The sequence below is a fragment of the Prionailurus bengalensis genome, chromosome C2 (genome assembly GCF_016509475.1).
Source record: "Prionailurus bengalensis isolate Pbe53 chromosome C2, Fcat_Pben_1.1_paternal_pri, whole genome shotgun sequence".
In the NCBI taxonomy this organism is placed as follows: Eukaryota; Metazoa; Chordata; class Mammalia; order Carnivora; family Felidae; genus Prionailurus; species Prionailurus bengalensis.
Window position 1 is genome coordinate 141,071 of NC_057350.1, and position 12,164 is coordinate 153,234.

A 12,164-nucleotide genomic window follows, 5' to 3' on the forward strand; every position below is an offset into this window, starting at 1 on the left:
TGACAGATGAATGGATAAAGGAAAAGTGAAACAGATATGTATATATGATACATATGTGATATATATATATAGATACAGTTATATACAATGGAATATTATTCACCCACGAGAAAGAAGGAAATCCAAACCTCTGCAACAACATGGATGAACCTAGAGGGCCTTATGCTAAATGAAATAAGCCACAGATAGACAAATACTGCATCATATCATTTATATGTGAGATCTTTTTAAAAAAAAAAGTTTTTCAAAGTTGAACTCATAGAAACAGAGAGTATAAAAGTGGTTACCAGGAGCTCAGGGGTGAGGAAAATAGAGAGACATTGGTAAAAAGCTACAAACTGTCAATTATAAAATGAATAAGGTCTGAATATCTATTATATACCACGGTGACTATAACTGATGACACCATTATTGTGAGTGATGAATGGGTTAACTCAACGGGGGGAAGCTATTGATAATGTATACAGCTATCAAATAGTCATATTGCATACTTTAAATATCTTAAAATTTTATACCTTAATACAAGTGAAGATAGATAACAGACAGATTACAGATAAAGTGAGCTTCAAGAGAGATTACAACTGAAAAATATTTTTATAAATTGGAAATGGTCTACAAAGTGAATACGCCATCAATTTACAAAAATATGAATCTTTTTGATCAAACTAGCTAGTGGTTTATCAATTCTGTTAATTATTTCAAAGAACCAGCTTCTGGTTTCATTGATCTGTTCTACTGTTTTTTGGTTTTGATAGCATTAATTTCCGCTCTAATCTTTATTGTTTCCTGTCTTCTGCTGGTTTTGGGTTTTATTTGCTGTTCTTTTTTCAGCTCCTTAAGGCATAAGGTTAGGTTGTGTATCTGAGATCTTTCTTCCTTCTTTAGAAAGGCCTGGATTGCTATATACTTTCCTCTTATGACCATGTTTGCTGCATCCCAGAGGTTTGGGGTTGTGGTGTTATCATTTTCATTGACTTCCATATACTTTTTAATTTCCTCCTTAAGTACTTGGTTAGCCCCTTCATTCTTTAGTAGCATGTTCTTCAGCCTCCAAGTATTGTTACCTTTCCAAATTTTTTCATGTGGTTGATTTCAAGTTTCATAGCATTGTGGTCTGAAAATATGCACGGTATGATCTCAATCTTTTTGGACTTACTTAGGGCTGATTTGTGTCCCAGTATATGGTCTATTCTGGAGAACGTTCCATGTGCACTGGAGAAGAATGTACATTCTGCTGCTTTAGGATGAAATGTTCTGAATATATCTGTTAAGTCCATCTGGTCCAGTGTGTCATTCAAAGCCATTGTTTCCTTGTTGATTTTTTGATTAGATGATCTGTCCATTGCTGTGAGTGGGATGGTGAAGTCTCCTACTATTATGGTATTACTATCAATGAGTTTCTTTATGTTTGTGATTGATTTACATATTTGGGTGCTTCCACATTTGGCACATAAATGTTTACAATTATTAGGTCTTCTTGGTGGATAGACTCGTTGATTATGATATAACGCCCTTCTGCATCTCTTGATACAGTCTTTATTTTAAAGTCTAGATTGTCTGATATAAGTATGGCTACTCCAGCTTTCTTTTGTTGACCATTAGCATGATAGATAGTTCTCCATACAAAAATATGAATCTTAAGTTTACAATATCAGCATGTTCATGTCAGGTTCTAAACCAATATACCTCTGAGCATTAAATTAATTCACCCTTAATTTATGCTCATTAAATTACCTAACTTTATTTGCTTAAAAAAAAATCATAGAAGAAAAAGAGTAGAAGAAAAAAACAGGAACAAGGAACAAGAATAACAAATAGACCACAGTAACAAATATGGTAGATGTATTAATCCCACTATATTAATAACCACTTGAATGTCAGTGGTCTACATATACCAATTAAAAAACAAAGATTGTCGGGGCGCCTGGGTGGCGCAGTCGGTTAAGCGTCCGACTTCAGCCAGGTCACGATCTCGCGGTCCGTGAGTTCGAGCCCCGCGTCGGGCTCTGGGCTGATGGCTCAGAGCCTGGAGCCTGTTTCCGATTCTGTGTCTCCCTCTCTCTCTGCCCCTCCCCCGTTCATGCTCTGTCTCTCTCTGTCCCAAAAATAAATAAACGTTGAAAAAAAAATTTTTTTTAATAAAAAAAAAAAAAAACAAAAAAAACACAAAGATTGTCAGAGTGGATCAAAAACTAATACCCAACTAAGTGTTGTCTACAAGAAACCTACTTTAAATATACTGACACTTATAAACTAAAAGTTAAGTGGATGGAGGAAGATAGACGATGCTAACACTAATCAGAAGAAAGCAGGAGTAGCTATGTTAATTTCAGAGCAGCTTTCAGAGGAAGGAAGTTATCAAAGATAAACAGGGGCATAACATAATGATAAAGGGGTCAATTCTCCAAGAAGATATAACAGTCCTTACCATGTATATACCTAACAATAGAGCATTAAACTGTGTGAGGTGAAAACAAATAGGACTGCAAGAGAAAACAGATGAATCCACTATCATAGTTGGAGACTTCAACATCCCTCTATCAGAAAAGGATAGATCCAGCAGGCAGAAAATCAGTAAGGACATAGTTGAACTCAACATCATTTATCTGCTAGATACAATGCACATCTATAGACCACTCCATCCAACAGCAGAATACACTTTTCTCTCAAGTTCACGTGGAGCACTCACCAAGACAGACCACATTCTGGGCCATAAAACACATCTCAACAAATTTAAAAGAACAGAAGTCATACAATGTCTACTCTCAAGACCACAATGGAATTAAACTAGAAATCAATAACAGAAAGATAGCTGGAAAATCAAAAAATACTTGGGAAATTAAACAACACTTCTGAAAAAAAACCACACAGATCAAATAAGAAATCTCAATAGAAACTTTAAAACTATTTTGAATGTTGTCAAATTTTTTGTGTGTTGATAGCATCATGTGATTTTTCTTTTGTAGACTGTTAATATGGTAAATTACTCAGCCTTGAATTCCAAAGATAATCTCTTCTTTGTTGTAGTGTTATTCCTTTTATGTATTGCAGGATTATACTTGCTAATATTTTTGAGGATTTTTGCATTTATGAACATGAGTTCTTTTTGGTTTGGGTTTGGTATTAGGGTAATGCCAGTCTCACCAAATGAGCTAGGAAGTATCTCTCCTCTTCCATTTTCTGAAAGACATTGCTCAGATCTGGTGTTATTTCTTCCTTAAATGTGTTTGTAGATTTCACCAGTGAAATAATTTAGGCCTACAGATTTCTCTTCACAGAAGGTTTTCAACTATAAATTAATACTGTTAGTATTTACTTGATTATTCAAGTTATCTACCTCACTGTGGGTTAGTTGTAGAAGTTTGCACTTTTCAAAAGAATTGGTCTTTTTCATCTAAATTACTAAAGTTAACGTATGGAGACAGAGCCACAGGAGGAATAACAATAAACTTAAGACCAGGTCGGTGTACTTCAAGTTCTGGCCTTCTTTCTCAACCTTCCAGCTACTATATGCTTTTCAAAGTCCTCAAATAGCTTCTCCCTGCATGCTGTCCTAGATCCGTAGCTGCACTCACTGGGACACACAGGGTGGGGTGTGCTTTCCCCACCATACCTGGAACATCCTACCTGCAGCCGGCTAGGTCATTGCTACCTATGAATTTTTTTTAATGTTTTTTATTTATTTTTGAGAGAAAGAGAGCACGAGCAGGGGAGGGGCAGAGAGAAAGTGGGACAGAGGATCCAAAGTGGGCTCCCCACTGACAGCAGAAAGCCCAATGCGGGGCTCGAACTCAGGAACTGCAAGATCATGACCTGAGCCAAAGTCAGATGCCTAAACAACTGAGCTACCCAGGACTCTCGCCATGTACAGTTTTTAAAAACAAAACTAGGGGCACCTGGGTGGCTCATTTGACTAAGCATCTGATTCTTTATTTCGGCTCCGGTTATGATCCCATGGTTCGTGAGTTCGAGCCCCACATCAGGCTCTGTGCTGACAGTGCAGAGCCTGCTTGGGATTCTCTCTCTCCCTTTCTGCCCCTCCCCCCTCGTGCTCATGCTCTCTCTCTCAAAAATAAATAAACTTAGAAAAAATTGGAATCATATTGCACATGCTTTTTTGTGTTTTTAAAAAACCACCAACCTGTCACCAACTTTCTCTAAGATAATTACAAGATCAGGATGTACAGCACAATGACTTGATTTACATGTATTGTGAAATGATTACCATAAAAGTTTAGTTAGTATTTATCACTTTGGGCACCTGGGGGGCTCAGTTGGCTGAGCGTCCGACTTCGGCTCAGGTCATGATCTCACAGTCCATGAGTTCGAGCCCCACGTCGGGCTCTGTGCTGACAGCTCAAAGCCTGGAGGCTGCTTCAGATTTTGTGTCTTCCTCTCTCTCTGCCCCTCTCCCACTCATGCGCTATCTCTCTCTCAAAAATAAATAAACATTAAAAAATGTTTTTTACTTAAAAAAAATTCCATGTGTAAGTGGGCCTACATGGTTCAAACCCACATTGTTCAAGGGTCAACTGTTCGCTCTTAACGTCTGTCCTGTATGTCACTGTAGTCACCACCCTATACATCGTGACCCCACTGCTCATTTTCGTGTACCTGAAGTCTGTACCTTTTGACCATGGTCTTCCAATTCTTTCTCCCCAACCCCCTTTTTCCCCATTAACCACAAATTTGCTCTTTTTCTAGGAGTTTGGTGGGTGAGTTTTGTGTTGTTGTTGTTTTCAGATTCCACGTGTAAGTGAGATCATACAGTATGCCTCTGACTTTTTTCACTTAGCATATCGCCTTCAAGGGCTCCCCGCCCCGTTGTCACAAGTGGTGGATTTTGTGGCCTCAAGGCTGTCCTGCACTAAGCAGAGGTCAGCGCCAGGAAAGGCACCAGGTGGATTCCCTTTAACATGAAACAGCTGCAGCTCTCCCCTAGAAGCTCTGCTTACAACAGCCCCTCTGGACCCAGTCCATGTCCCCTGCTTGGAATCTGCACTTCCCTGGTGCAATCCACAGCCACCCGCATGTCCCAGTGCCCCTTACCAGCAAGCAGGTCCCCATCCACTCGGATACCAGCACATCCACCTTCTCCGGCAACACCACATCCTCCACCTTCTGCTGGAACACAGTGATGATGTCGGCGAAGCCATTCTGCATGACCAGTTGCCCTGTGTGCTGGGCCATCTCACTGGCCTCCACTGCATACACCTGAATATGGGAGAAGTGCCATCAGTGCATGTCCCACCCTGCAAAGCGGCCTGTCATCTGCTCTCCCTGAGCCCATTGCTTCAGCTGAGTCAGAGTCGGCATCAGAGAAAACAAGGACAGACGGAAACGACAGTGCCAGACAGCAGGAATGGCAGCTGGGCCACACCATGCTATCTCCAACAGACGGAGCCCTGCCAAGGGAGCCACCTCTAACCTTCACTCCACCTCCTGCCTAAAACAGACAGGGGGCTGCAGGTGAGAGGAAGGCCCTACACCCATACTGGGCACCCACCGCAGGGGCCCTCCCCGGGTGCGACCCAGTGGCCCAGCTCCCCCACACGCAGCAACACAACCCATAACTGATAACTGATGCAGGAGCTTCTCAGTATTGGCCTGAGAAGAGTCAGACTTTATGGATATCAGTGGCTGAGACCATTTCAAATCCAGGTTGTCAGAGGAAGGTCATGTGTGCATACGCCTCGGTTCTGACAGCACCTGAACTCCAGTGGTCACTGCACCACAGCTCCACTTATAAACTAGGAGTTTCATCCACCTGTGTCGGGGGCCGCCGCAGGGCTTCAGCTCTGCACGGCCCACCCCGCATACTTTAAAGGGAAGAGGACGAAGGGAAGCCACCTTGTGTCACGGAGAGTGGTCTGTTTTGTCCCTGCCAGGTGGTCCCTGCTCAGTGCAGGGATATCACTTGGACAGTGATCTACACCAGTGGCTCAGCCCCAACACAGGGACACATATGTTTCTCTATTCAACTGAAATAAACATTTTACCAAAAAATATCCCACAACATGCAACTCACTCAGATATTTTCTATTCTCTCCTCTTCTACTCTGTGCTGTTTGTGACTCATTACGCCAACATCACAACGTCCAATAGGCTCAGCCTGCCAGAGCACACTGCCCGTTTCACCGACACAGGGCCTTTGCACACGGGACCACACCAAGACTCAGCTCACAAGCCGCTGAAGGGACAGCTGCCTCCTACTCACTGCTTTGGGCTGCGCATGATGTGCACAGAAGAGGCTGATGATCCCAGTCCCACAGCCGACATCCAGAATCACTTTATCTTTCAGGGATTCTTTATTCTGCAGGATAACATTGTGGTATTTAGTTGTTCGTGGCTGGTCTGCCAACATTTCCAAGTGAAGTTTCTAGAGGAAATACACATTCGGAATCAGTGCTTACAATCTGAGCTATCCTGAGCTCTGGTTTAAGAAGGAAGATCAGAGACTGAGCGAACCCTCTTGACCCCACCACCCCATGCCTAAAAATATGAGCAACATAGAGAAAACAAAAGACAAAAAAAATCAAAGGACACAAATACGCCACTAGACAAAAATAAAACAGTGAAGGAATGAGATGGAAGTTTCTAGAATCCTTCAGTTCACTGTGGTGCTACCTAGAGATTCTCCCTTCACCTCCCCAAGAGCCAGGAGAGCAGAGAAGCAGGGGTGGATCACTGAGGAGATGGTGCAGACATTACCCTCCTGACCACTGTTCCCACATGAGACAGGAGGAACCACCAAATTCCCCATCAGATACAACTTGGCCAACTATCCATCAAGAGAGACCGTGGACAAGCCACCAGCAGAGATGCTAGAGGAGGCACACAGGGCCCCAGCCAAAACTGTAGCTCTGGAGGGAGGTAACAACCTCGCTGACCCTCAGAGGGTGAGCTCGAGGCCCCCAGCCATGTCCAGAGGGAGGAAAACACATGAAACCCAAGATAACATACGACATCACAGGAATCACACTAATCCTCAGGGAAACAGAGAAAGCCTCCTCCAGATGGTTCGTGAAGCTACAGGTGGCAGTCAGAGCCCAGAGCGGCTGCACCCACAGCACCATCCCTCACACCTCACCTCTTAGATCTCAAGCTGCAGAAAACCCGCATGGCTGAGAGGGGGACAGTCAAGCTACCCAGACCATGTCAGCACAAACAGGAAGTCTGGACGGTGCCTGCATGAGCCTATCGTGGCTCCTCATAAAGACACTGAAGACTGAAACACAAAGGGTTGGAGGGTCAGAGTAGATGGAGTCAAGACCCAGCCATCCTGCCTGCAGTGATCCACCTTAACAGAAAGTCAGAACTAGCATGCAAAGGGGCACCATGCTGATGCCAGGAGAAGGAAGTTAGATGGTGGCATTTTCATCACACAGAATATATTTCAGATCAAAGAATATTCCCAGCAACGAAGAGTCAGGTCATAGTAACACAGGAATCACTTTAGCAACAGGACCTAATAATTCTAAATACTTTTTGTATCTAATAACAAAGCTTCAAAATACACTAAGTAAAAACCAATAGAAATGCAACAAGAAATAGACAAATTCACAATTATGATCAATATCCTTCTCTCGGTAGCTGAGAGAGAAGTAGAAAGAAAATCAGTAAGGGCACAGACTCAAACAATACTATCAACCAACTTAATCTAATATTTATAGAACACTTCACCCAACCACTTACAAAAATAATACATAAAAACATCTAGGGATAGGTTTAACAAGAAAGGCAAAGCACCCAATATGATCAAAACCAAAAGAAAGAAAGAAAGAAAGAAAGAAAGAAAGAAAGAAAGAAAGAAAGAAAGAAAGAAAGAAAGAAAGAAAAAATAAAATAAACCTTAAAACTCTGAGAGACATAAAACAATGCTCAAGAAATGGGGAAAGTGAGTGTGATGTGATGTACATGTCACTTCTCCCTAAATTAATGTAAACTTTCCATGCAATACCAATTAAAACGCCAGCCAATTTGGCCTGGGGAAGGGTGTACAACAAATGCTAATAAAATTAGCTTCAAACACTAGAGACCAGCCTAGCCATGAAAGCACTAAAAAACAGGAGGACTGCTAGAGACCTAGCCTCCCAGATGTTTAAAAGCTACAATAATGAAAAGCATCTGGAGCAGCAGAAGAAATAAACAGATCAATGAAACAGAACAGAGATTACACAAATAGAATTTAGAAATGTAATGTATGATAAACGTGCATTTCATATCATCAGGAAAAGGAGGATCATCCAATAACTAATGCTGGAACAGCTGAATATTTGTGGGGAAATTAAGTTGTAATTTTACCTTATTCTTTACAACTAGTAAGTTCCAGATTGATTTAAATATTTCATTGTTAAAAATGGGGTCACAAAAGTCTAAAAGAAAGTATGGATATTTATAATATTGGAGTGAAGGTCTTCAAAGTAGGACACAAAATCCAGAAGCCACAAAGAAAAAGGACAAATCAGACCATAAAACTTAGAGTTCCATGGGAAAAGATGAGAGGCAAGTGGTGAGTGTAATTCCAGGCTAACCAGCTTATTCAACAGAGAAATGGACACAAATAAAAAGAAAAATGAGCAAAGTATATGAAAGTTTACCTAAGAAAATGGAGAAATAGAAAAGGCCAACAAAATATAAAAGGTGACCAATCTGACTTTAAAAAAAAGAAACTGGGGGCCCCTGAGTGGCTCAGTCAGTTGAGCAGCTGACTTCGGCTCAGGTCATGATCTAGAGGTTACATCTGGACCCACATGGGGCTTTTCGCTGACACTGTGGAGCCTGCTTCGGATTCTGTCTTCCTCTCTCTGTCCCTCCCCTACTCCCTCTCTCTTTCTCTCTCTCAAAAATAACCATTAAAAAAATAAAAATAAAAATAACAGGGCACCTGAATGGCTCAGTTGGTTAAGCGACCAACTCTTGGTTTCGGCTCAGGTCATGGTCTGTTTCGTGAGTTCGAGCCCCACGTCTGGCTCTACACTGGCAGTGCAGAGCCTGTTTGGAATATTCTCTCTCTCTCCCTCTTCCTCTCTCTCTCTCTCCCCCTTGCTCTCTGCCCCTCACCCACTCAGCTGTCTCTGCCTTTCTCAAAACAAATAAATAAACTTTAAGGATAAGTAAAATTAAATTAAATTAAATTAAATTAAATTAAATTAAATTAAAATAACAAACAGAAACCAGAATCAAGAGATAACATATTTCCCTTTTAGGATTAGAAATCTGTTTTCACTGTGGCAATTGTGGTTGTGATATAAGCTTCCACATACTATTGGTAGGTGTATAATCAGCCAATCTTTCTGGAGGGCAAATTGGAAAGATCCACCAAAGCAAAAAACACCATACATACACCCTACAAATTTACCCAATAGAAATTCTAGCAAAAGGTAAACAAGATTTATGTAAAAGCAAGTCCATTACAGCATGGCTTATCATGATGAAAAGTCATTAAATAAACCACCAATATGGCCCTTTTAAAATCAACAAAATACTCTTTCTTGATAATTTGAAAGCTCTCATCATGTACATACACAGGTGGCTTTCATTTATTGTAACATTTTTGTCAAATATAACACACCTACAAAAAAAGTGTATTAAAAACTGCCTTACAGTCTGTCAAATATAGTTTTCCAGCAAACACTTGTGCAGCCAATACCAGAATACTGCCAGCCCCCCAACCTTTCCACCCCAGCCTGGCTGATACGAAAATGAGGGTGGAAAACCTCCCTGAAGAGGAGAGGGAAGCTCTGAAGGGTGCGGCTCCTGCGCTACCACTCCAGCAGTCCGAACGAAGAAGCCTACTTTACTACCCAGCACGAGAACAACTTTCTCCTGGTCTGAGCAGCAGCCCAGCCAATGAGAAACTGCCAAACTTAGCCAAGGAGAAGCAGCCGCCATCCTCCAATGGGCTTTCATTTCAAGCAGCCCCGCCCACCCCTTCTCCCTACTGATTGGTTCTCCAGACTTGCCTGTGCTTCCCTGCAGCCTGCCTGCCCTGGATTGCGGTTCCCCTGCTATTCGCGAATAAACAGGCTTCGCTAATATAATAACGATTTTATTTTCAAAGTTGACACCATCACAGCCCCCCCACCCCCAAACAGTAACCACCATCCTGATTCTCAGGGGAACCAGGTCCCTGATCTCCTTTAGAGCCTCACCACTTACATTCATAAACGATACCTTTTAACACTGCTTTGTAATTTTATATAATTGAATCAAAAGTTCTTTGATGTCTTGCTTCTTTCACTCAACATTAGGTCTACAATATTTATTCTGCAGGCATCTGTTTTCATCTAGGTTTAAAATACAAACAGGAGCTGTCTGGACTTTAGGATTATGGGTCTTTATCCAAATTGGGAAAACACACACACACACACACACACACACACACACACACAACTAGTAAGTCAGTTATTTATAAAGGTATTATTGTTGACTTGTGTAACTTTTTTGTATTTTATTTTTAAAGTAAAATGTATTACTCTTTTTTAAATGCTGAGAAAAATTCATAATCCCATTCGTCAGATAATCTCTCTAAACAACCATAGGCCAATCCAGCCTACCACCTGTTTTTGTATGGCCTGCAAGCCAAGAATGATTTTTAACGGTTTTTAAAAATCAAAAGAATACGCCATACTCACTTACGGTTTTATGACTGCTTCTGCACTACAATGGCAGAGCTGAGTAACCACATGGTCTACTAGCCAGAGAAAAAGTCTGCAAACCCTGCTCTAAACCACGAGTAGCAGCAGTCCAGGTGAAGCTAACTTTAAACTAGAGAGAAGAAACCAGCACCTGGCCAACTGAACAGGGATCTGGAATGCAATACCAGCACCTGGCCAACTGAACAGGGATCTGGAATGCAATACCAGGGTTCCATAGCTGCCGAAGTACTCTTCATCCTGCCACGTGTCTTCAGGATCACACTCCTCCAAATGCTTCCCAAGGTGGTTTGCAGGTATGTACCCGCAGCAGCCTGCGCGCTCGCCCCACCACCAGTCAGCAGTTGTCTGTCTCAGGACGAGAATTTTTTCCCCTCTCAAAAAGCTGAGCTGGAAAAAACATACACAGAAGTCAAAATTCAAGAAAAACCTGAAAGTGGTATTTCAATGGTGGCTCAGTGATAAATCCCCCATAACTGGGACCCAAATCACAGCTATTTCAAAAAGGACCCAACAGGTAATTATACCGACTCACAATTTGTGAAAATGATACCAAGGTTTAGAGATTTTTATGGAACATCTACACGAAAGAAAAGCACATGGTATTTTTTAAAGGAAAGATGAAACATTTTCAAATGGCTTAGGACAGAATTTCTGAACAGCCACTTCACAGTAACTCAGCTATGTGGTAGGTGATTCATTTACTGGGTTACAAAGTAGGAAAAGCTACATTCAAGTCAGTATCTTTATCTTATAGCCTTATTTTTCATTAACTAGAATAGGTTCTAAGCCAAGGTTTCCAAACAGAAATTGGAGCAGGTGCTTCCCCCGATTCCTTACCAGGTATCTTTCACCTAAGGCTTGGGACTGGAACTTGTTAGGGTAGGAAGAGAAGGGTCACTCACAGGTCTCACTGGGCTCTAAACGTCTGAATACCTCTTTACTTAACTTTGGTACGACTTCTTCAAATATTACATCTACTTCTGTCATTTAGCATACTGAATCAAAAAAAAAAAAAAAAAAACATGGACCGAGGCCCATGGCCACTGCACGTGAGCAAGTGCGTCGGGTTACCTGCGTCTGGTCAGTGGCAGAATAGTCTGCAATGGCCACAAACTCTTCCGGGTGCGCACTCTCCTGGAGATGCTCCTGGCCACCACATTCCATGAGACCCTCTCCCTCCTGCTCAAAGCAAAGGAAAGAACAGGAGATGACGATGGTGCTTCTCTTTCTGTCCATCCTAATAACTTGTAGCCTTTTGGTTATTTCATTTGGGTTCAAATGAAGATTCGTGTGACCAGATTTAATCCTACAAGTTGAGTCATCTTCAGTAGCAGGATCAAGGGATCTCACCTTCGCTCTACCTTTATGTCTCTAGTACAAAATTATTAATACATCCAAAAGAGAACATCAAAGAAAGAAATAAGAGGCACTTTTAGCATCTACCTGGTGACTGACCCTGAACATCATCCTCAAAGTAGCGACCAGCCCTAAGAGAAAGAAGAC

The 12,164-nt window shown here is 41.7% G+C and overlaps 1 protein-coding gene across 7 annotated transcripts in view; it reads right to left on the bottom strand.

Annotated features, from left to right (window-relative positions):
• PRMT2 (protein arginine methyltransferase 2) overlaps window positions 1-12,164 on the bottom strand; it is a 71,857-nt gene that overhangs the window by 17,008 nt on the left and 42,685 nt on the right. For 5 of the 7 annotated variants that reach the window (XM_043593327.1, XM_043593326.1, XM_043593328.1 and 2 more), the window contains 4 exons: window positions 11,733-11,840; window positions 10,866-11,048; window positions 6,218-6,379; window positions 5,050-5,214 (listed from right to left, as the gene is read on the bottom strand). In XM_043593327.1, coding sequence (XP_043449262.1) covers window positions 5,050-5,214; window positions 6,218-6,379; window positions 10,866-11,048; window positions 11,733-11,840 — 618 coding nt within the window. The remainder of the gene's footprint in view (window positions 1-5,049; window positions 5,215-6,217; window positions 6,380-10,865; window positions 11,049-11,732; window positions 11,841-12,164) is intronic. The other 2 variants (XM_043593330.1, XM_043593329.1) reach the window with 1 other exon arrangement.